At 62.5% G+C, this 24,108-nt stretch overlaps 3 protein-coding genes across 4 annotated transcripts; all 3 read right to left on the reverse strand.

Annotated features, from left to right (window-relative positions):
- Window positions 1–4,002: 4,002 nt before the first annotated feature.
- C1QTNF5 (C1q and TNF related 5) lies at window positions 4,003–4,824 on the reverse strand (the record flags this gene model as incomplete). The annotated part of the gene is made up of 2 exons (XM_080357832.1): window positions 4,605–4,824; window positions 4,003–4,520 (listed from the first exon to the last, which is right to left on the reverse strand). Exons 1-2 carry the CDS (start codon window positions 4,819–4,821, stop codon window positions 4,003–4,005), a joined length of 735 nt encoding a protein of 244 aa, XP_080213958.1. The 5' UTR covers window positions 4,822–4,824.
- A 3,051-nt stretch (window positions 4,825–7,875) lies between these two features.
- Window positions 7,876–11,683, reverse strand: MFRP (membrane frizzled-related protein; the record flags this gene model as incomplete). Its single annotated transcript, XM_080357997.1, has 12 exons — window positions 7,876–8,100; window positions 8,184–8,311; window positions 8,450–8,584; window positions 8,820–8,950; window positions 9,134–9,282; window positions 9,410–9,486; window positions 9,638–9,763; window positions 9,911–10,041; window positions 10,136–10,379; window positions 10,528–10,650; window positions 11,044–11,209; window positions 11,630–11,683. 12 exons carry the CDS (start codon window positions 11,681–11,683, stop codon window positions 7,876–7,878), a joined length of 1,689 nt encoding a protein of 562 aa, XP_080214123.1.
- A 2,282-nt stretch (window positions 11,684–13,965) lies between these two features.
- USP2 (ubiquitin specific peptidase 2) lies at window positions 13,966–24,108 on the reverse strand (the record flags this gene model as incomplete). 2 transcript variants are annotated; one of them, XM_080357897.1, is made up of 12 exons in its annotated part: window positions 13,966–14,053; window positions 14,171–14,291; window positions 14,488–14,595; window positions 14,700–14,778; window positions 14,933–15,013; window positions 15,087–15,190; window positions 15,284–15,348; window positions 15,500–15,610; window positions 15,691–15,802; window positions 16,105–16,228; window positions 16,517–16,567; window positions 23,383–24,108. In XM_080357897.1, 12 exons carry the CDS (start codon window positions 24,106–24,108, stop codon window positions 13,966–13,968), a joined length of 1,770 nt encoding a protein of 589 aa, XP_080214023.1. The 2 variants fall into 2 exon arrangements, with proteins under 2 accessions (XP_080214023.1, XP_080214024.1); XM_080357898.1 differs by lacking the exon at window positions 23,383–24,108 and adding an exon at window positions 19,217–19,357.

Here is a 24,108-nt window from a genome sequence, read left to right on the forward strand (position 1 = left end):
TGCGGGGCTGCACTGCCTGGGGAGGGTGTCCAGCAGCAGCAATGCTCACAGATCAGTCCAGGGCATGAGATCTGGAGTCTTCAGTGGTGCTCCCCTTTCAGGGCTTGCTTGGAAGCCTCATGTGTGAGTCAAATGGAATGGTCTCAGCCTATCACTATGCCAAGACCCTTCTCCCTTCCCCAAGGAGGGAGGAGCATGATGCTGCTAGGTTACGACAGTTTGGGAGCACTGGGGTGGTGGGGGCTGACAGCTTGCTGAAACCAGGGCCCCCCAGGCCCTGGGAAAATCCCCAGGATTCCTTTGTCAGCCCAGCTGCAACACCCCAGCCTTAATGAGCCGCTAGTCCCAGTCCTGGAAACAACAGTCATCGTCTGCCTGACAGCAGGGAGCTGGCATGAAAGACTCTCACTGCAGATGCACAGCAACACGAGCAGCTAATGATACCAGGCCGGCAGGGAGGGAGCAGGTGATGATCAGCAGCTGAACCACGGGGGGCCTTTAGGCTGCTTCTGCACGCCAGCTTTGCACCCTCATTAGTGTCTCAGCATGGGGAGCCACGCCGGCTCCCTGAACACGCTGGCAATCCCAGCACCCCAAAGCAGCAGCGCTGAGGCCTCAGGGACAGCGTGGCTGAGGCTGGCAGGGACCTGTAGATCATCCAGCACGGCCTCCTGCTCAGGCAGGGGCAGCTAGAGCAGGTTGCACAGGACTGAGGCCAGTTGAGTTCTGAATATCTCCATGGATGGAGACTCTACTGTCTCTCCGTGCAGCCTGTGCCAGGGTTTAACCACTGCACTATCTGTGTCCCTATGCTGAAGTCATCCCCCGCTTCAGTCTTGTTTTGTTGGTAATAGCATCCCAGCTGTTCACACCCCTTGAGCCCTTTTCTTGCCCACCCAATCTACCACATCCCCACCTGAGCGAGGATTGTCCCCTCTGCTGCCATTCCCAGTTTAAAGATCTCCTTACCAGGTCAGCTGGCCTGTTGGCAGAGTTCACCTGGAGATGGCTGTGGAGTGTCACGTCATCAGGAATCAGGGTGCTGAACCTATCCCATACCCACAGGCTTCTGAGTGGAGCAGGAGCCATCCTGCTGCCAGGAGTCACCAGCACAACACTCACCAGTGAGGACATTCCCACTTCCAAGCCTGGGAGGCACACTCTTTGCCACCATAGCTGAAGGTTCGGGCTCTACATGTTGTAGGGTCTCAAGAGATGATCCAGTTGATCTTTTTCATGCCCTTTCTGATGCCACACAGCCTAGTGACCTCCTCCAGCAGCTCCTGCACTTGGCAGCACAGATCTGCACAGTCACATACCCCTTGCAGGCTGCTGGCCAGGTGCACCAGCCCCACTAAGAGGCCTCAAGCACCCTCTACAGGTCAGGGCTGGCCAGGCTGTGTCCTCCAGCACTGCAGGAAGAGTTGCTCCAATGGCTTCTGGGGACTGTGACCTTGGTGTACCAAGGACCTGTGTGCTGCTCTGAGAAGACGTGCTGCCTCTTTAAAAGGCAACACCACCACCAAAATAAACAAACCCACAAAACCTACCTTCCTACACAAACTGCTGCCTCTGTCAGCTGCACTGTGAGCTGAGCCTGGCTCTTACGTAGGCTCCTCTCTCACACTGGCTAAGGGATGCTGGCTCCTTCCTAACTTGGGTTTAGCTGGAACAAGGGCTTTAAGTACTCTGCTCATGGGCAGCTGGTAGAGCTTGTCAGAAGCATCTGGGGCTTACTAGAACTTGCTAGAAGCCCAGGTCTCCTGTGGCCCTCATCTTTTCTTTATCCTCATCCCACAGGGGCAGCAGCAGGCACCCTCATGTTCCTCAGAGGTTTCCCAGCGGTCCCTCAGTGATCCCAGACAAAGTGTCCAGAAGAACGAGAGCATCTCAAGGAAAGCAGAGCGCAGAAACTGCTGTGTCAAGTGCTATGTCTGTGGCTGCCGCTGCTAGCTGCGCTCCCCCACATTGTGATAAGGACCAAAAGATGCTCTCACCCCCCCCTTCCCCCAGCCTCATCTCAAGAAAAGTCATTTTCCTCCTCCCGGAATAGACAGCACCAGACATCGATCTCCTCTGCAGCGTTGTTTGCCCCTGGGCAGCTCTGCTTACAGAAAAGGCCATCGACAACCCAAACAGACACTTCCACTGTAACCCAATCCTGCAGCTGGGGCTGGCAAGAGGAGCCTGCAAAGTGGCCAGCAGAGTCCTTCTGCGCCCCAGCGGGGAGCGAGGCTTCACTCTTCATGCCAGCACCTCCGCCTGCCCCTATGGGATGGGGGCAGCCCTTGGCACTGCTGGACAGTTCATCCTCCACAGTCACACACAGCCAGGCAGGTTGCAGTGACATGCCCTTGGCCCCAGGTCGCTGAATGGAGGCAGGCAGCCCCCTTTCGGTGTGGCACTGGCCCTCCATAGGGGCACACAGGCTGGCCGAAGAGCTGCTGCCAGCTCGCCCCAGCTCCCAGCCAGGGCAGGTGAGCAGGACTGCAGGGTTTGTTCGTCCCAGATGGGCACGGTTGCAGTCCTAGGAGCGCCATGCAGCACGGCTTGGGGAGCCGGCCCAGAGGAGAGGTGGCTATCTGGCTGTGTAAGGGGGGTCCCGGGCTGCTGAGCACCTGCAAGGTCCTGCTGGCATCATCAGGAGAGGAGCCCAGCCCAGCTGCCACGCCACGGTCAGGCAGAGCATATGCTCCAGCAGCAGGGCCCATTAATGAGTTCGGCCACTGGCCAAAAGCCCCCTTCCTGGCTGGTCCCCGCAGGGACCTATTTTGGGCAGGAACGAGGAAGCTCTTCATTCCCCTGCTAAAAATAGGGACCTTTCTCAGAGGCGGGTCACCGCGTTCACACTGGAGCGCGGAGCTGGCAGGGGGGCAGGCAGGAAGGGGGCCCCGCAAGCCCCGTCCCGGGAGCGTGTGGCCAGCGCTTCCCCCAGCCTTCGCTCCCCACCGTGGGGCCAGGGTCCCCGCTTCGCCCCGGGCGAGCCCGCTCCCACCGGGGTTGCCCTGGAGGCAACGGGACCCTCACGCCCAGCAAGGCATCGGTCCCCGCTGTCCCGCCGCTGGGAGCCGGGGCACCGCGTGGGGGGGTCCCCCATCGCCACTCCCCTCCCGAGGCTTTGGGGGGGGTGCGCGGGGACCGTCGCAGCGGCGGGTGTCCTCGCCAAGAGATGCCGATGCTTCCACCTAGCGGCTCCTGCGGGCTCAGCTGCAGCGGCCGGCGGCCCCGGACTGTCCCCTCCCGTCCCCCGGCCCGGGACCCCCCGCAGGACGGCGAAGCCTCGGCGGCACCCGGCACCGCCAGCACCCCTCGCTGCGCCCGCGGGCCCCCAACAACCCGGGCGGCCCTTGCCAGCCGGGAGCAGCCTCCCCAGAGGGGTGCCAGCACCCCGGAGAGCCCGGTACAGCCCCCCCGGCATCCGAGAAGCCGGCAAGACCTGGCACGTAGACACGGGCGCACACGCAGCAGGCACACGCGTGGCTGGGGAGCCTTTTATTGAGGGTGAAGGAGGAGAGGGAGGCGCTGGAGCTGCCGGAGGGCAGGGAGCGGGGTGACTGCTGGCCCTGGGGGATGCCAGGACGGGCAGACGGGCCCTTTGCCGTGCCAGCGGCCGGGCAGCCCGGGCGTTCCCTGTGCGCGGGGACAAGCTGGCAGCAGGGGCTTGGTGCCATGCCGGTGGGGCATGCTGCATGCCAAGGTAGCTATGGCGAGTAACATACAACCAGGTTATTGCGGCTTCCCGGCATGGGTGCCTCGCCCCAGAGGTGGGCGTACGAGATAATACTTATGTCTTATACAGCGCTGCTGAAGGGATGCTCCCTACCACCTGCGGGGTGGCAGAAGGGCTGTATTCCCACCCTGCGCTGGGTGGCAGCAGCAGAGCAGGGTGGATGTCCTGGGGTCCTGGCTCCCACACCGCTGGACCCCAGAGCACCATTCCCTGGGGTGCTGGTGACCGGGAAGGGGCACATGTCCCGGCTCCAGCCGCAGCTGAGAGCAGGCTCAGGCAAAGACAGCGGAGTTTTGCCAATAGGAGTAGACAAGGAAGCCGGTGAAGGTGCTGTCCGTCTTGACGCTGGCGTAGAAGCCGATGTAGTCCCCCACACCCACCTGCACCCACACCTCATCCTCGGGCTCCAGGCGGACCAGGCTTCCCCCTGAGAGTGAGGTGGGCTTGGGCCAGTTCCCATAGTACTGGAAGAAGGAGGCAATGGATTGGCCATTCTTCATGATGTCAAACTGGAGGCTGGCACGGTAGACAGTGGCGTGAACGGCAAAGTAGTAGAGGCCGGGCACCTCGCAGGTGAACTTGCCCGTGGTGGGGTCATAGTGGCCCTGCTCATTGATGAGCACCACATCGAAGCGGATGGGCTGGTCAGCCAGCGGAGGGCTGCGTGACTCGGAGCGCTTGGCGCTGAAGGCTGAGCGAGGGGCCACCGCACACTCACCCTGCGCCCCCTTCTCACCAGACCTGCCATCCACTCCGGGGCTGCCCATCTCCCCACGGGGACCAGGCGCTCCTGGGGCAGACAGGAGGGGGACAGGGTTACTTTTAAGCCACAAGCACTGGCATGTGCAAAATCCCCCTCCCCAGCCTTTCTTACCAGGAGGGCCCATCTCGCCCTTCTCCCCCGGCATCCCCATCGCCCCATCTCGTCCATCTCGTCCATCTCTGCCTGGCAGACCCTGGCCCCCATGCAGGCCTGGGGTCCCCGGGATGCCCGGCTGCCCTGAGCACAGCCCAGGGATCTTGTTGTCTTCAATCTGCAGGGAGCTGGTGACAAGGCCAAGGAGGAAGAAGAGGAGAAAGAGCTGCTTCATCTTGTCTGCCGTGCAGGGGCTGGAAGGGAGCAGAGAGGGGAAACAGCTCTGGGGACCTCAGCGAAGAGGGCAGGGAAACAGACTTGCAGTGCCCAGCAGGGAGTGGGTGCCATGGGTCGGTGGGGCACAGTTCCTCCTTTTTTTCTCCCTTGCTTTTTCGGCTGCTCCACACAGTAAGGTCTGACTGCTGGCTGCACCTGCCACAGCATCCCCATCGCCAGCTGTGCTGCTGCACCATCCCGCAACCCCCAGGCATGCCCTGCCATGGGGCGACTCGTGGGGTTATGTGGGACAGGGAGCTAGGGAGGGAGCTGTGGCATGTGTGGGAAGCAGCAGCTCTGTGCGTACAGATGCGGGCCGTTTAGCTGCCACATCGGCAGCATGCCGGCTATGGGCGTGCTGGCGGGGGACTGTCGAGGTGTCAGCCGGAGGGCAGCGGGTGAGCTGCGAGCCGTGCGTGGGGTGGGGTTGTTGCATCCGGGCGGTGCGTGGCGTGGCGGCAGCTCGGGGAGCACAGGGCTGCATCGTGGCCCGGCCCTTGGCAACATCTGTGTTGCCGGCAGCTCTGCTCCACACCCGGCCGGTTCCCTGGGGCACGGCTGTCTGGGCTGCAGCATCCCCGGCTGCGCTGGACCACCCTGGTGTCGGAGACCACCCTGCTGCCCGGGCTGCCCCCGGCCCTTCCCACATCAGCACAGCGAGCGCGGAGCCCCACGGCCAGCGCTGGCACCCTCCCCGTGGCCTTGCCCAGGGAAAGCTGCTCTCTCCCCGCTCCTGAACGCGACGGCTGCAAGAAAGAGGAAAAGGAGGAGAAAAAGTGCCTCTCCTCCGCCCAGGCGCCGCAGCCAGGACCCCAGCGAGCCCCAGCTCCCCCCGGCACAGGGCGGACAGAGCTGGGTAGCCCCACTCACTGCGATCCCGCGGCTCCTGCCTGGCTGCTCTCCGGCGTGAAAGGGCTGTGGCTCTTCCTGACCACTTTGCTCTGACGAAGGCCCTAGGAAAGGCAGCCTCTCCACCCCCCCTCCTCCTCACGTCTCTCCTCCCAAACTCCAAAGGAAATCAAGGGCCTTAGGAGCCAAAAGCTACAAGACACGGGGAAATAGAAAAATAATCCCATGGTGTCAGAAGTACTGTAAGCAGGGGGAAGGGAGAGCAAGGCAAACAGCCTGGCAAAGGGGGAGGAGGTATGAGCTTCAAACCACTTTGGCTGAACACGTCTGAGCACCCAGGCAGCAGGATGGAGGGAAGGAAACGAGAGAAAACAGGCAGCAGAGTGCAAGTGGAAAAAGAGAAAGGCCAAGGGAGGGAAACCCAGTGAAGACAGGGAGGGTTGGAGCAGCAGAAGGAGAAAAGGAGCCCTTGGAACATGCGGGTCCCCTGACTGGCAGCCTCAGGGCTGTCCCTGGCAGCAGGGCTGAGGCAAGGAGGATGGCAGGGCATGTGTGGGATGGCAGTGCCAGCCCCGGGAGCACCTGCAGGGAGCTGGAGGGGCCAGCTGGGGGTGCCCGGGGGCAGGTGCGGAGCTGAGCAGGCAGGGATGCGCTGGGCAGCAGCAGGCAGGTCACGCCAGGCAGAGCAGCGCTGCGGTCACGCCGGGAAGCAGGGCTAACCCTAGGGAGCCACAGGGCACACGGCAAAGCTGGGACCGTGCCGGGCTTTCGAAGGCACTCCCAGCTTGCTTTTAACTCGTTCCAGCACCGAGTGCATCCAAGGGACACGGTCAGGCGCTGGCTGGTGGGGCGGCGCTGTGGCTGGGGGAGTCCCCGTGCCCTGCAGCCGGCTTGCAGCAGCTGGACATGCAGGAAGCAAAGGAGCCCGGAGGGCTCGAGTCCCCTGCTCAGAGGTGGCGTTGTGCTGGCTGCAAGGGCAGAGTGCGCCGGCCACAGAGGGTCCTGCTCCCAGTAACCCTACTTGAGCACGGGACTTTCCCACAGGCCCGGGGTGAGAAAGGGCAGCAGGAAGCATTCTGGCGCTGCTGCCTTTCTCCTCCCTGTGTGTGGGTGACATTGCTGGCTGAGCATTCCTGCCCCAGATGCCCAGGGCCAGGCTGCACGCTGGCAGGGAGCTGTCTGGCTCCTCTCTCCCAAGGTGTGAAGGGGCTGTTGTTTTTGGCCAGCTTGGAGTTGGTTTGTGGCTGCAGAGTGTTGACAGGCTTGTGGCCATCAGGGTGGCCTGAAGCCAGCATGGCCAGAACTCAGCCAGCAGGGTCACGGCCCTTGCTGGAACAGGATCCCCTCCGTGCACCATAGGGCCACCAGCCTGACCCACTTTAAGACTCATCCATCTCTCTGGGTCCCTGCAAGCCCCCCAGTCCATCAGGGGCACAGCCAGCAGTCCATTCTCCACTGTAGCCAGGCAGTCTCTCCTGTGACCCTACATTCCTGCTCGGACCTCCCCATTTCAGCTCTGGCTTCCCTCCCTTGGCCCATATCTCAGTTTACTCTCAGATCTGGCACAAGCCACAAACAGACCCTCCCCAAACGAGGCAACTCCTCCATCTGGTTTGTCAGCTGCTCACACTGTTTATTCTGCTGGCTCTGGGGCTGCAGGACACAGGCAGGTCTGGGCTTTTCTTCTGCCTGCAGCCTGGCTCATCTCGGCCCAGCTTTGCCCCCTTTGGGGACCACTAAATGTTCCCCTGCTAGGCTAGCAGCTACCTGAGGGCTGCTGGGAAGAGACCGCACACAGCCTGGAGAAGCTGAAGCCGAGAAGTGGGCTGGGAACATCGCACACCTCTGGCCAACACACCTGGGGATGGCTGAGGATGGAGATACAGCGCTCAACCCTCTTGCCTCTGTCCTTGTTGCTTGGCAGCGGGACTTTGCATGGGCAAAGCCCCTCCAGCACAAGCCCATGGCATCCAGGCACTGAGCTGAGGGCTGAGCAGAGGGGCTGACCTCAGGGCAGGCAAGGAGGAGCCAGGCAATGGGGTTCCACGGATGGGGACAACCCCAGAAGCTGGGTGTCTGCAACAGGAGGATGGGATGGACTTTTGGGGTGGGGGGGTGGCTCTGAGCAGGCTGCTTCAGCCCCTGCTCTTCCTCTCTTGCTGGGTCAGGGCTGGAAGCACTCTATGGGGTCATTGGAGTCGGGCAGGATGTTGCAGTTGATGGGCCAGAGGATGCCGAGGAGGCCAAGGGACTGCTGGCACCGCAGCTCAGCAGCCAGGCACACCGCTCGGCAGGGCTGCAGGACACCCCCATCTGGGGTGCACTTGGGCACGAAGAGGCTGCAGATGAGGAGGCGGAGGTGCTGGTAGCAGGCGAGCTCCATCAGCGTCTGTGGGACGGTGGCGGTTAGCATGGCATGGCATGGCATGGTGTGGTGCGGGCAGACCCACGTGCAGCCCCCAGGCAGCTCACCTGATAGTCCTGCAGCACCTCAGCGGCTCCCTCCTGGTCCGGGATAGCCAGCCAGATGTTGGGGAAGGAGGTAGCATTGTATCCCAGCCCCAGGCACATCTCCACTTCCACAGGCTCACAGACAGATCCTGCCACAGGGCAAGGTGCTTCACTTCTTATAGCATCAGTGATGCCCAGCAGGTGTGCCTTGGGCAGACAGTAGCTACAGGGCAGGTGGGCTCAGGTGGGGCTGAGCGCTAAGCAGAGCACGCAGGGGTGGCACTCACCAAAGGGTGGGTAGGAGACCCCAGTGCAGTTCAGCTCATCGGTGCCATCAGGGCAGTCGTGCCAGCCGTCACACACAGACTCCAGTGCCCGGCACTCACCGTTTCCACAGGAGAACTCTGCAGGGCTACAGGTCTCTGTAGGATGAGAGGGGCCAGCACAGCAGGACGTGGGCTTGGGCATGGGGATGGACAGAGAGCAGGCTGGTCATGGCTGGGAGTCAGCCTGTTCCCATGCTGACCACCCCTGTCTCTGCTCTTCTTAATCGAGAGCATTTTTTCTGGGGCTTTATCCAGTCTGGCCCTGAAGACCCCCAAGGACGGTGCCTGCACAGCCCCTCTGAGCAGCCTTCATCCCCGCTTGGCTACCTACTCTCTGTGGCATTGCGGGCTTGGTAGGTGGCAAAGAACCCATCGTCTGCTACTCCCTCGTCTGCCACGAAGAGGACAGTCATGACATGGCGTGAGGAGGTCAGGGTGGGTAGCATCTGGTGGCCACAGAACCTGCCAGGGTTGTGGGGCAAGGGATGGGGCCAGGGTGGGCAGCAGGCTGACCAACACTTGCCCAAACCCTGTCCTCCCGTGGCTCTTCCTCACCAGCCCACATCGCGCCTCAGCTGAGCCACCTGAGCCAGGTGCACCCAGGTTGGTGCAGCAGGGCTGGAGGTAGCAGGGGTGCGCCTGTACCTGCCCATGAGGCTGGCGGCCCCTGTGCCTGCGCTGTCGTGCACCTCCACGAAGTCGAAGCTGCAGTCCTCGTGTGACTCCAGGCTGAAGTTGTGGAAGTGCAGGTCGATGACGTGGCCCACAGGCACTGAGATCTGCCAGAGGCACAGCTGCAGGGCAGGAGGCAGCCAGCGACACCCGTGAAGCCAGACAGGGGCACCCAGTGGGAGGTTGCCTTCCTCCCTGCCTGCCCGCACCCTCCTCCCACCTCCATCCTGCCCGTGTCCCTTCTCTCACCTGCTGGTGCGGGTATGGCTGGGGATGGCCTGGGGTGGAGAATTGCCCCTCCAAGGCGGTCAGCGGCCCCCCACACTCTGGAGAGACTCACACACATGCAGCTTTACCCCCTGCCCCTCTCCCTTCACCGTTTCCCCGCTCCCCTGCCCCTGCATCCCACTGCCCATCGCCGTGCCCTCTGGCCAGGTGCCGCAGGGGCTCTGGGCTGCAGGTAGGGGGCTGGCCCACCTTTGTGCTTCAGGCTGCAGTTGGCCTCATCGCTCTTGTCCGTGCAGTCGTGGAAGCCATCACAGACGAAGCCCAGGTGGAGGCAGAGGCCCTGGTCACACAAGTGCTCGTCCCAGGCACAGCTCTCTGCAGCATAAGCAGAGATGGCCAGGCTGGTAGTGGCATCCTACTGGGCAACTTCCCCTCCACCAGGTGTTATGGGAGACCCCCCGGTGCTACCCCCTGCCTGCCCGCAGCCAGGAGTCCCGGCAGCGCCTGGGTGGGGGCACTCACTCTCACTGGGGGCCACGGCGCGGTAGCGGGCGCTGAAACCCGGGGCACCCACACTGCTGTCAGAGACGAAGGTGACGCGCAGGTGGTTGGAGTTGGTGTTGAAGGTTGGAGGGGCCACATTGCCACAAAACCTGGGGGTACAACAAGGGATGAGACAGCTCACCCATGGACATGCTGCCCCCTCCCCACTGCACCACCATATTCCCTGAGTATCAGGAGCCCTACCTGGTTGGGCCCCCCTGAGCCGGGGTAGGATTCGTGCTGCCAAACTCCTGCTCTTCATAGAGCTCCACACGGTCGAAGAGGCAGGAGGCAGTGCCCTCCACGCTGAAGGTCTCCATCTTCAGCTGGATGGCGAGGCCAGGGCTCACCTTGATGTGCCAGATGCAGAGCGCGTCGGGTGGGTAGGGGCCGGGGTAGTTGGGGGAGCTGAAGGAGCCCCCAGGGCCGCGCAGGGTCCCGCCGCAAGCTGCACGGGGCAACAGTGTGGACATGAGCTAGTGCCGCGGGGCACTGCCATGTGGACATGAGCTAGTGCCGCGGGGCACCGCCATGTGGACATGAGCTAGTGCCGCGGGGCACCGCCATCCCAGCACGCTGACCCACATGGGACTTACCTGGTGCCGCCGTGCTGGCTGTGGGCAGCCAGCCCTGGGTTGGGATGGCAGCTGTTTTGGGGGCTGGGGAGTCCCCTCGGGTGGGTGCTGCGGTGGTGGCCGCAGTGCCGCGGGCGGGTAGGGCTGCAGCCGGGGCACTGGGTAGCTGTGGGGCTGTCAGCTCTGTGCCCAGGAAAGAGCAGGGACAGCTCAGCCCCAGCAGTAAGAGATGGCTGCAGTACAGTGAATGGGCTTTGGAAGCCCACCCAGCCCCATGTCCCGTGCTCCCACCCTATCCCACGCATGTGCATGTCCCAGGGGATCCCACGCAGCTCTCATAGGGGTCAGTGACCTTGCCACATCCTGGAGAAGTGGAGATCCCCCTTTCTCCTGCGCATGGGGGCACTATCTCATCAGGATGGGCAGACCCTAGGAGGTCCCAGGTAGGATGGACACTCTTGCTGTGCCCTTGTCCACCTCCAAACTGGTTCTGTGTCCCCTACCCCATCCCCCAGCTCTCCCTGCTTGGGCACTCACGGTGGATGACGATGCCCAGCAGGAGGGCGATGAGGAAGAGGAGGACGGCGCTCATCAGAGCCACGCAGAGCCAGGTGAACTTGCAGTCAGCACGGTACTGCCAGCCTGCCTGCCCCCAGAGCTGCTGACCTGCGGGAAGGCGAGGAAAGCAGGCAGAGCCAGGGTGCTACCAGCCTCACCCCCATGCTGCTTCCTCCCTGCATGGCTGGCTGAGCCCTGGCTGGACATGTCCCAACCTCTTGTCCCTGGGGTGCTAGTGGGTCCCCTAATCAGCCCCAGAGCCCTGCAGGGAACTTGTCCCACCACCCCACTCCCAGAACTCCTGGTGGCCCTGTGGACAGGCATGTGCATACAAGCCCCTAGGCGAGTACCGAGGCCATCCGGGGATGGCTTGGGGCTGGTCCTGTCCTTGTCTGGTGGGTGCTCCGTGCTTAGTGCTCCCTGAGGCTCCTCGCCCTCAAAGACAGGGTTGCAGAACTCAGTCTGTAGGAGAGTGAGCACAGGTGGCACCATGAGAAATATGCTGTGGGAACCTATGGGTGACAAGGTGGGGACCCCTAGGTAGCACCCCCACCCTCAGCCCTACCTTGCTGTGGTCCAGAGCCTCAGGACAAAGCGTGATTTCGGTGCAGTTTTTCATGGCAGCCGATGATTCCCAGCGCAGCCTGGCTAAAAGCCTCCCCAGCACACTCTGCCCCCCGGCACCGCCGCCTGCCCCACCACCTGCGCCCCCCCAGCTGCCCCCATTGCGGCTTGGGGTCCCCCACTCCATGCAGCAGGGCAGAGGTGGTGGCAGTGCCAGCTGTGCCTACACGTGCCACCCCAGTGCTGGACCCCACAGAGCCTCGGGAGCCATGGCCACCCTGCCACAAGTGTGGGGAGCCCCAGGAGGCTGACAGCCCCAGTCCCTTCTGCAGGCCCCTTCCCCCTCGCCCCGTTAATCCAGCTCAGCTGAGGAAGCCGAGGTCAGGCTCTGGCACGGAAAGCCAGAGTCTTAAAGGGGAAGGCATGCTCGCACCTGCCTCGCAGGGACCCCCGTCCCACCAGGGACCCTGCTTTCAGGTGCACAGAGGGGCTGTTGGCTTGCCTGCTGCCTCTGGGCTCCCTGCCAGCACAGGGTGGCACTGAAGGGGCTGTGTTGGGGAGCCTGGGCTGAACACGTCCCTCCTTCCCTTGTGCCTCCCCAACACCGAGCTCCTGAGCCCAACTGTCTGCACTCCCATTGCCCCTTAATGCCTCGGTGCCGGTCTCCATCCCTAAGCAGGGGAGAAAGGGGCCATTGTTCAGGGGCTTGGGGTGAAGAGCATGAGCACCGGGAGCTCTGCTGGGCAAGAGGAGGAGGAAAGGCTCCCACTGCACCTGGGCATGCGTGGCTGGATGAGACAGACTGCCACCCGCACCCACATCTCCATTGCTTCAGGCAAACTCCTGGGCGTGGGTGCCCCTGGACCCCCGAAGTCACGCATGGGCAGACCGCTCCGGCACTGGTGGTGGTTCACCTCGTGTTGCAGGAGACACGGTCACTCACCGGCCAACACACAGACAAGCACATGTACACAGCACCCTGTTCAAGCTAAAATTTATTCCTGTGTGAGTCTCACGTGTTTGAGACACTTCCTGCCCACCTTGCTTACACAGTAAACAAGCCAGCCGCCAAGCAGCAACGCTGCCCCCGTCCGGTACCTGCCGCGGGCAGCCCCTCCATCCTGGCCTGCCCTCCCTTGAGCCCCCCGGGATGCTCCAGGGGCGGTGGGATGCTCACGGTGTGAGAGTGCTCAGCCTGTGCCCACAGGGACAGTGAGGGCAAAGCAGGACAGGCTGCTGGATTGGATGTAGCTGCCTTGCAGACTGGGGCTGGGGTTGTGCTGGGTTGGGCCCATCTCTCCTCCCGCTGCACCTCAGGCAAGGCAGGAGAGGGAGGAGAATAAATTAGAGAAAAGGCTAAAAAGGCCACTGGCGTTTGCTAGCTAAAGGACAGAGAAGCTGGGTGGGTGGGGACGCACACCCCTGGGTACCCAGCGGGGCTCCTAGTTGCAGGGAGAAGAAAGCCCCGACTGCAGACAGTCCCAGAAAGCCACTGTCCTCCCCTCCCTCTCCTCTGCAGGATGGACACTCTTGTGCAACCCCAATGGCCTCCTGCTCCCCTAAATGGTTTAAGGCACCGTTGTACGAGGAGGCAGGTAAAAATCCACCAGAAGCACCCGCCGGCACAAGTCCCTGGAGAGCCAGGAAGCGGTGAGGCGCTCCAGGTTGAGCAAAGTCCACTATAAATACATGTAAATTCCACAAAATGTTCTCATCCGTCCTGTCTGTAGGTCTGGCCCTGAACACAGGCTGTTTGGAGGAGTGTGCGGGGGCAGCTGGTGGGGACGTGCTGCCTGAGACAGGATGGAGGCAACCGAAGGGCTGCGGTCCTTCGCCAGGAGGTTCAGAAGCGCCAGGAGGAGCCCAGGAGCAGTTCGTGAATCCTCTGGGATGGCCAAGCAGCAGGGGAGCGCCAAGAGGCCAGGAGAGATGCGGGAGGCTCTCCTGGGTCCCCAGCATCGGGTGCTCCTCCAAGGGAGCGGAGATTCTGGCTGTCAATGGGGCAGGAAGCCCCATGCCCGCAGAGTCCCTTGCTCAGTGTTTTTATTACACACTAACAAAACAAAAAAGAAGAAGAAACTAAGGTAAAAAACAAATGGCAGCAATCAGGAGGTGCCTGAGCTGCCCTGGCCCTGCCCTGCCACGGGCTGCCCTCCTCAGTTCGGAGTGGAGTGTCCTTGCCTGGGGTCTGCTCCTGGCCACCTCCAGCCTCCCGCTGCAGCCACCTCAGGTTCTCTCCTCTTCGCCTCCATCTTGCACCTGGGGGGGCAAATGGCCAAAACCTGGAGGAGCTGGCTCTGAGGGTGGTGCAGCGCGTCCCCAGGGAGGCAGGGCTGGCTACATGCGGGAGGATGGGCTGGCCAGCTCGTAGAAGAGCAGGTAGGCATCGCTGCTGCGGATGTGGCTAGACGACATCGGGGTAACGCTGCGGAAATGGGGAGATGTGCTGTGAGCAATAGGGACAAGGCGTTGGGATGTCTTTGGCAAGGGGTCTCTGTTTGCCCCAAACCTGAAGCTGCCCCCGTCCCATGCTCAGCCTTACCGGGAGTCGTTGAAACTGTGCCACTCGCTGGAGACGGGGTTCTTGCAGTAGGCAGTGTAGTGTCCTCCCATGGTGGTGCCCGAGTGGTTGGAGACGGCATAGAGGTTGTAAATGGCGTGGTCTGTGGGGAGCAAGAGGGGTGCTCAGCAGTGCTGGCTGCTGCCCAGGCGCCCCCAATGTGCCAGCACAGAGCTGCGGCCAGAAGGGACCGGCACAATGGATGTCTGTGGTTCCCACCCCCTGTGCTTCTGCCCCCTATCACGGGCTCAGCACCCTGGGGGGTGCGAGGAACACAGCCAGGAGACGCCAGCACTCACTGCAGCTCTGGGAGGCAAACTCCCGGAGGTCCAGGTCCTTCAGCTGGAAGTTAACAAAGGTGGTGAGCTTGCTCGTTCGTATCCTGGCCTCTGAGAAGCGCTTCAGGTCTTGGGAATCATGTTAAGGAGCCAAGGGACAAACAGGAGCCCATAAGGAACCACATGCCCTCCCCGGCACCAGCCCCTGGCCCGTCCCTCTGCTTGAAGGATACGAAGAACAAGGATCTTGGGGAACTTCTGGATGCTGAATTTCTTTGTGCACCTTGTCCTGGCTTTGCAGCGACAACATGTCTGTGGGAGACAAACAGCACAAGCAGGAAGGTGAGAACAGAAGCCAGTGCCACCAGGCATTGAGCCCACAGTCCTGGCAACACAGGTGTGGAGGGAAAGGGGCCCAGCCTGTACCAAGGCAAGCCCACCTGTCTCCATGCCCCACACCCCGTACCGGTTTTTCATCCCCATCCAGCACATCCTCTTTGGTGAAGAGCCGTAGGCAGTCCATGAGGGTCACCTCCCCGTAGCTTTTCTGTGGGAGCACAGTGTGGGTCAGGGACAGCGTGTGCGGGACAGGGGGACGGGGGTTGGCAGGCACCCCTTACCTTGGGGATGGGCAGGGAGAGGTCCCAGAAGGGGTCGAAGGCTGTGGAGCAGTAGCCACACTCACTGCAGGTCAGAGAACTCTTCAGCTGCCCAACGAAAAGGTCTAGTGGGGATGGGACAAAGTAGGGTGAGACCCCTGGCTCCCAACCTCATTCCCAGCCCAGCCCTGCCCTCCTCTTCTCACAGCCCTGCTCACCACTAATGCGGCTGTCCTCCCTCTCCTGGTACCTCCTCCACATCTGGCGGCTCTTCTCGTCATCACTGCAAGAAATTGGGAAAGAAAGCAGTACTGAGTGTGGCTCAGGGGATGCCAGACCCTGTGATCCATCCCAGAGGGCCCCATGCCTTGGCTTGCAGGCAGTGAGCTTGTGCATGGGGCTCGCCCACAGCCTCTGGTCCAGCTGTCACTTACGGGAGGTGGTCCAGGGTGTCTGTGCTGGCCCGTGGCCGCACAAGCACGCGGTTCACCTCGCTGTGCAGCCCGTCGAGGAGGAACCGCAGGAACTCCTGTGCATCCTGCTGGCTGCAAGACACGGGGCACAGCCAGTGAGTGGCGGCAGGGACCCGGCTCCCCCCTGCCGCCCCCACAGCGACAACACTTACTTGTAGCCAACAAAGCGGGGGGCATATCTCTGGATCTGTGTCTTGAACTCAGAGGGGCTCACGCTCTCATTGGGGGATGAGGTCCAGAGCAGCTGAATCAGCTTTGCAAACTCTGTGGACAGAGGGACAGGTCAGTGGCACAGCTATCCCCGGCCAGCCCTGGTGGCGTGTCCTCACCGTGCCCCCCAGAGAGACCAGCACTCTGCTCCACGGTCCCCATGGGACCCGGTCCTTCTGCTGGCTGGGTACACGCAGCACAGCGCCTGACCCAGCAAGGCTGAGGAGAAGCACCAACCTCTGGGTAGGGGTCCTCCAGGACACAGGGTGGCCCAGGGGATCAAGGGTGTGCTGCAGGGACGGGAGGCATGGAAGCCCTGCCTGGTTTGGAGCCAGGGGCTGGTGACTGACGGTTACCTGACATGAGCGCAGTGCGCATGCGGCTGTTGTTATTGAGGTCCCGCAGGTACTGGTTCTGCAGGCAGTAATCCCGCAGCTCCTTGGTATTACTCAGGCACTGCAGGATGGAGTTCATGAAGCACTGGGGGAGGCAGAAGAGAAAAAACCATGGCAACGGGAATCAGAGGGAGGCAGGCAGTGGCAAGGGGACACCTGGGGTGGGTGGGCAGAAGATGGGGATGAAGCAGTGCAAAGCATGGGAAATCCTTCCTCCACCAGCACCATCAGCAGCAGGGAGTTGTCAGGGTGAGAGTGTGGGTGCTAAGGGTGAGGCAAAGGGACAGGGCTCCCCACTGCCTCATAGATGTGCCCACAGAAGAGCACTGGGTGATCTGGGGCTGTGCAGCCGGGTGGCTTGGTAAGCACTCACCGTATTGCCAAGGTTTCGCAAGCCAGTCAGCCCCTGCACTGCCTTGGAGCTCTGCAGAGAGAGAGAAAACAGGACTGAGACAGTGCCCAGTGCAGGCTGGCTGTGCCTGTGGGCAGCCCAGCGAGGCCATGGTGCCAGGAGCATCCTCATGGAGCAGACCCTCAAGTGCAAGCAGAAGCCCTATCCCCTTGTGGGCATCATTGGCAGAGCCAGCACCACAGCTTCTCTCTGCACCGGCTGCATGCAGGACCATGGCCAAGGACCCGATAGGAAGCCATGACCGGCCTGACCCATCGTACTTGCACGGCTGCTGCTGCTGCTCAGCTCCCTGGTGTGGGACAATGAGCAGGGCTCAAAGTCCTCCCTGCCTGGTGACAGTGCTGCCCCATGCCCTGGGCTGAAGGCCAGGCCAGCCACCCCCACTGTCTCCCCTTGCCAAGCCTGCGTCCCAGGACACTGGGGGGTTGCAGTGCCTGATGCCTGCCTTCCAGCTGCAGCAGTGCCCCACCACTGCTCACCCTGTCCACTCCGGCTGTCCCCACACGACACCCTACACAAGCGCAGCCCAGACATTGGCACAGCTGTTTTGCAGGATAAAGTTCACCTGGGAAAGTGCAAGCCCAGCCCTGAGTCAGTGAGCCTGAAGGACGGGGCTGCACACCCAGCGGTGCCCTCCCAACCACCCTCTGACCCGCTGTGCTGCGCCTGTGCTGTGGGGCTCTTCCAGCTCCCCAGGTACTCCCTGAGCCACGCAGGATCACGCCAAGAAGAGACAGGCACAGGCGACCGGGCACTGGGGCCAGGAGGCATCGCCACCCTTTGCTGGAGACACCGAGAGTGCAGAGGGGTCTGAGGTGCCACACAGTTGCCCACCCGCTCCCAGTGTAAGGGTGGGGATGAGAGGTGACAACCCAGGGGTCCTGCTCCCAGCCCTGCGTGTGAGCCCATCACAGAGGACAGTGGTGGGGTGAATATCCATGGAGCAGGGTCCAGGGTTGACAGGGATTACGGGGTCAGACTGCTGATCACGCCCCTCCAGCTAACCAGGTTTTAAGGATCCTCAGGCAAACACCCCAGCTGCCCACTCCAGGCACAAGGAGGGGGAGGAAAAGAGGAGGGGAGGGGTCCCAGCAGCTCGGAAATAGCAGCAGCTGGTGCGTGTGTGGGAGGTGCTGAGCACCCAGCCCTGACAGCAGCCAAAAATAACCCAGATCCAGTTACACGTGCTCCTTAGCGACGGCGCAGGCATCACCCACCACACGGGGGACCAGCATCAACGGGGACCAGGCTGCCCTGTGTGGGCACACGCAGCTCTACCAGACCCACCAGGTGCCCTGTGTGCCATGCAAGTGCCTCTGCAGTGCCCAGCACACAGAGGTTACCCCAGCTATGGGCGGCTGCAGTGCTCGGTGCTAGGGGGTGAGCAAAAGTGCCAGGTAACCCCACCACCTATCCCCAGGCAAGGACCTCCAGGCTGGGGTCAGGCTCAGCTGAGCAAGGGGTGCCAGCGGGCTGTGGTGCCACAACATGGCTGGAGGAACTGGCCTGGCTCTGGTCCCTGAGCAAACAAAGCTGAGCAGGCACCAAGAGAGGTGGGTCTGTGTCCCAATCCCTTCAAGGGGCCATTCCCCCAAGGGCACGCTGCTCGTGTCCCCACACTCATTGCAGGGAAGGTCATGGTGTCAGGGGGGTAGCAGCAGCTCCTGGGAGCTGCCTCAATGTGCCACCGTCATCCCCACCAGGACACTGCTCATCTGGCTGCCCTGGTTGGGCGGCTCCTGCCATGTGCTAGGAGGGACTGGAGTGTCCCACCAATGTGGGTGCAAACCTCCCCACAGACCTGGCACTCACCCACTGCCTGGCCAGGCCAGGACCTAGGCTGCCCACCCAGAGCCTGGAGCAAGTCCAGCAGAGGGTGAGGGGAAACCAGGCACTCCCATATCAAGGCACAAACCTGTGTGCACTGAGGTCTTCTTTCCTCCCCCCCGGCTCCCCCGGTTTTCCCTTCCCTGGGTGACTCAACTCCAGCTAATCCCCCTCGCCCGTCCAGGGCTTTATCTAGGACACGGCACTGCTCAGAGGAGGAGAAGGAGAGCTGGCTCACGCGGCAGCGGCTGGGGAGTCCCTGAGGCTGCACTGCAGGAGGACGGGGACAGGGGATGGGGACAAGTGACAAGATCCAGACTGGCCTGCCCCATCCAGGTCCACATGCCAAGTGCCTGTTGGGGCAGCAGGAGAGCCCAAGCAGATAGATTTACATAAGTGCCCAGACTGTGCCTTCCCTGCCCCTTGTCGCTGCCATTCCCGCAGAGGGAGATCTGGCTGGCTCCAGGAAAAGCCAAGCTCAGTCTGGTGACACTGTCAAGGGGCTAGCGTGGCCAGGACCCCCTATCTTGAAGCGGGTAGGATGGGGCATGGGGACTTGGCCAAGGTCACTGCAGGGCAGGACTGGGAGAAGGACCCAGGTGTCCTGACACATGCTTTGACCTGCTCCCTGCCCCTCCTGCAGGACACTGGGCACCCCAGCCTCACGGCCAGGTGGGACAGGCACACAACCCAAGGCACCCCATCCTCCAGCAAGAGGGATGCTGCGAGGTACCCCTTGCTCCCCAGTGAGGACAGGGGCTGCCCCCTCCCCATGCCCCATTCTCTGTCCCCAAGCTGGAGGGCAGGGGCTGCAGGCAGCTGCAGGGCTCATACCTTGGTCTTGTTGAGGACGAGCCCAACGAAGGTGGAGACCAGTAAGGACCCCGGCATGGAGGTACGAGGTCGCAGTTCCTTGTGAAGGTCGGGGAGCGCAGGGGGCTCCTCGGGCAGCGTCACCGTGTAGGAGTCCCTCATGATGGCCCTTGCGGACACAGCCAGACGACAAGGGCCAGCCGCGATGGGGGAATGCCGGGGGTTGCCGAGCGGGCACCCCTTGCCTCGGGCTAGCTGAGGCTTGGGGCAGGGGGGTCAGGCTCCCCTCCTCGCTGGGGCAGCGCCGTGCTCAGGCGTGCAGTGCCGGAGCCGGTGCCGGCTCTGGGGCTGACGGCACCTGAGCGGCGCTGACATCAAATGGGTGGAGAGGCGGCAGCCGGGCTCCGTGACGGCCAGCCCCCGCCGCACCGCGTGGTACAGCCGCGCCGACGGCTAAGGGGGCCCGCGAGGGGCGGCGGTGCCCGCGGCCGCGCTCCCCGCACGCCGAGCCGCTGGCGGCAGCGCGGCCCCGGCCCCGGGGGGCTCCGGCGAGGGCGCGGGCGGCGCGCCGGTGCAGCCCTCTGCCCCCTCCGCCCCACCGGCGCGCCGCAGCCCGGCAGCTCTCGGCAGCGCTGCTGCCCCGACCCCCGGGCACTGGCACCGCGCTGGCGTCCCGGGGCCGGGAGGGCACTTAGTGCAGGGCGGACAGCCCCCCATGCCACGCACCCGCCTCCTGGGGTGCAGGACTGATGGGACTGGCTCCCCGGGCCCGGGGAACGCTGCACCGCCAGCACGGTGCTGGCCCGAGAGATGAGCGGGTGCTTGGCAAGACACAGGGTTTGCCTCAGCCGGGGCTCGCTTGCTGAAACTGGCTCAGTAAAAGTGGGACACTCGCACAGCATGTGGGTGACTGGAGTGCCTGTAACCAGAGGCCGATGGCTGTGTGAGAGGGATGTGGGGCTCTCAGGCACATGCCTTCCCTATAGCGCTAGTGCCAGGCTCCCAGGCAGTGCCATTTTGAGGGAACTGATCGACAGCAGACAGCGAGTGCATACCCCCCCTGCTCTGGGGGGTGTATTTGCACCGAGCTCAGAGAGTATTTCAGTGCCTTGCTTCCTTCATTGGGGAAAAACTCCCTGAAAATCCTGCGTGGAGCAAAGACCCCATATGGTGTCTCCCCTCTGAGCAGTGGGTAAACTGAGGCAGGGAGCCAGCAGGGCTCCAGCTCTTCTCCTGCAGCAAGAGCAGATGTGAAGTCTGGCAGGGAGCCCGGGTGTCCTGCGTTCCAGTCCTGCATCTCCCTCTGTTTCACCCCTCTGACCGCAGCAGGGTGAGTGACGGAGGCTTGAGACTGCTCTGCATGCCCAGGTGTCTTACCCAACCCTGAGGGAAATTTCCATGGGCAGCCAAGGCAGGGAGTGCGGTCTGGCTGCTCCAAGGACAGCCAGAGCCTCCAGCCTCACTGAGGGACTGGTGGCACCGAGCAGAGTCTGCTTTTCTCCCACTCAGCCCCCACCAATACACCTCCAGCCAGAGCCAGTGGCTGCTGTCTGAATCCTAATTGCCGCAGATGCAGCCTCCCCTGTCCGCCGAGCAAGCTCAGCACAGCCAGTGGAGGGGCTGACGGGGCGGGGAGGGAGGGAGACTATTTTTGGAACCAGCAAAAATATCTGAGGAGGCATCTTGCAGCGTTATTCATCTGCAGGGCCACGGCTTTTTGCATCACAACGGGATGCTAGTCATAATCCCTGCTTGCGTGTGCATGCATGTGTATATGTATACACACCCTGTGGTGTGTACACTGTACACACACAGGGACACAGTGTGCACATGGGGGTGTGCACCCCACCAGCCTTGTGCAGGCTGCGTGAGTGCCCTGCAACGCACTCCCACAGCACCTGCAGGTCACATCCTGGGCCCCGGGGCCGTGGCACAGCTCTCCGGTGTGTGTACTGCTGTACCACTGCTGTGCACATCACCCAGGGCTCCCCCCATCCTGCCTGAAGCCTGATGGGTGGTCTGGGGGCGGATTTGCCCCGGTGCCCAGCCTGCTCTGAGCACCACGCAGGGTGCTGGTGCAGCACTATCCCTGGGGATGTACCATGCTGGCAGAGACAGTTCCAGGGCAAGAGGAGTGGTGTTCAGCTGAACCTTGTGCCCTGGTGACATTGGACGCCCTGGAACAAGGACCAAATTCCCCTTCAGCCAGAGCAGCACTTGAGATCTTGGGGCAAGGCTGGAGCACAAGAGAGAAGGGGAGCCCCAGTGGAACGGCATTGCTCAGAGCCAGCTCCCTGCCCGCAGCTGTCCCCTCTGCAGCGGTGACCTTCTGCCACGGGCAGAGGTTGCCACAGGCCCGGTTAGCACCGTGAAGGCAGGCAGGGCTGGGACTGGCTGCAGGCCAGCGATGTCAGCTGCTCAGGATGGGACTGCAGAGAGCACCTGGCAATTTTGTGGGTGGCTCTAGCCCTCTGACCCTATGTTCACCCAGGGTGTTTAATGGGGCGGCACAGCTCCGGTCCTGCCCTTCCCAGGAGCCAGCACAGCCCCGCATGGAGCCGGCGGCGGAGCAGGCATGGCCACTCACTGCGGCTGCACACGGCTCCCGCTGCCCCGCGGGACAGTAAACTGAGGCACAAAGTCACCGTGTGGGTAGGAACAAATGCCGGCACCCTCACCTCCTGGCTGCAAAGTCCTCTGGATGGTGGTTCACGTAATGCCGAGGCAGGAGGCGACTGGGGAAGAAGGGATGGGAAGCAGCACTGAGCCAGCGCCACAGCGCACTGGCTCCAGTGGGAGCGTGTGCTGCTGGCACTGCCCTCAGGGCTGGGTAATGGGGCAGAACCAATGGCAGTGCCGGGGCTGCAACCTGTGCTCGTTTCCGGCACCTGCCGTGACCGCAGGCACCCCAGTCTGCTTTATGATTGGTATGTTTGCTTCCTGGCTTGGGAAAGGAAGGAAAAAAAGCACGAGAGTGGAAAATAGCAGGTGCCCAGGGGCATGGGCCAGACCTCCAGGCTGCCACTGCAGCCGTTTCCTCAGGGAGGGATATGGGGCACTGGCTGAGAGGGAGAACTTCCACTCCAGCTACAGGGAAGCAGGAAAGTATCCACCAGCCTTTATTCTCCTGGTTTGGCGGATGATGGTGGGACAGAGCCACAGGGAAGCAAAGGGCAGGTCAGACCCTGCACCAGGGCAGACCAACCTCCACCGTAGGTAAATGAAGGCTGGCTGGAGAGTGGGACATAACACGAGCAGAGCCTGACCAGATCTTGGAAGGAAACCTGAGTGGAAAATTACCAGGCTGCTCCCCTGTGTGCCTGAGCTGGGCTGCATGTGTGATGCCTGCTCCTGGCCCGGGCTGAGGCTCTGCAGGTGGTGCAGCACCAATTCATACCTGGGGCACCAGGTGCTGTGCCACCATGTGTTACATGGTACAGAGCAGCCACTGCCATGCAGAAGCTGCTGCTGCCCTGGCTGTCCTGGGCCATGCTGGGCGCTGGGGCACAGGGCCCCAGGATGGCAGAGATAGACTGTGCCAGGCATCAAACATCACAGAGCACCAGTGAAAAACCCGACTGGCAGCTGGTCACTGTGCCAGACCCAGCACCAGCCAAACCAGCCTTCCCAGCTGGGTGTCTCCAGTGGGGGAAGTGCCCAGCCTGGCCATGTCACCTTCTCTAGCTGGGATGAGGCAGCAGGAAACCTGCTTGGCACGCATTGGGCTGGGGCCAGGAGGGAGCAGAGGGCAGGGGGTGTGGGCACAGCCAGCTGTGTGGGGACACGTCGCATGGTGTGCACCTGTGCAGGTTTGCATGCATGGGGGTGTGAGTTTGCCTGCGTGTACCATCACCCACTGTCCCACACGCATGCACACAAGGCACCCATAGGGACCCCCCTGAGCTGTGCTCCCAGTGAGCACAGCCCCTCCAAGGACACCCACCTGCCCGCACAGGACTGTCACAGCAGCTCTGGCTCAGCAAGCTGTGCCAGCAAGAGTAGCTCGAACGGTCAGCAGCCGCCCTGCGTGGCACAGATGCAGAAGCTGAGGCACAGAGCAATGCACCGAGATCCCCAGGGAGAGCACGCAAGGTGCCTCAGGCTCCCTGGCTCAGCACAAGTGGGCACAGACCAGATAACCCAGCACAGCGCGACTTCCTCCCGCAGCCCTAGCAGGTGTCACGTACCATGGGGTCCCGGGTCGCCATGTCACAGTAGCCGTCATTCCTTTCGCAGGGCTGGCTGGAGCAGCGGGTGCCCGAGGGCGGCAGGGCAGAGCCAAGGCCAGCTTGTGAAGGGCTGAGGGGGCTCATGGGGAGGTTGCTGGGGCTGTTTTTCCTCCCATAGCCATCCAGGTATCCGCGGACATAGTCAGAATGTGCAGCAGCCTGGTAGAGATCCTGCAGGCCACCATGCTCCTGGCGGTTCCAGGTGCTAAGGGGGCCAGGGGTGGGCACGTAGGCGCTGTCCGAAGCGTGCAGCCCTGAAAATTCCCGTGCCAGGTCCGAGTGGCTGATGGATTTACGACGGCTGAGAGACGATGCGGTGGGCAGGTAGCCTGTAGGGCTGCTGGGAACCCCGGAGAAGGTGTAGCATGCACCCCCGCTCAGCCCACCACCGGGTGACCGTGTCTGGGTGCGGATGTACGTGGGGCTCAGGTGGATGCTGGAGTCGGGGTACAGGGACAGCCGGCTGCTGTCGTAGCCACTGTTTAGGGGAAGCCCTGTGTGACGGTAGCGGGGGGAGGGCAGGTAGCTGGCTTTGAAGCCAATTTTGTCACTGTCTGCATAGGATGTGGCCAGGGTAGATCCATAGGTGTAGGAGCTGTAGCCACCGGGCACTTTGCTGTAGGTGGTCTCGGCATAGCGGGATGAGTCGACGTACCGCTTCAGGGTGGAGGAGAGCTGGGACAT

Source organism: Nesoenas mayeri (assembly GCF_963082525.1).
Source record: "Nesoenas mayeri genome assembly, chromosome: 22".
NCBI lineage: Eukaryota > Metazoa > Chordata > Aves > Columbiformes > Columbidae > Nesoenas > Nesoenas mayeri.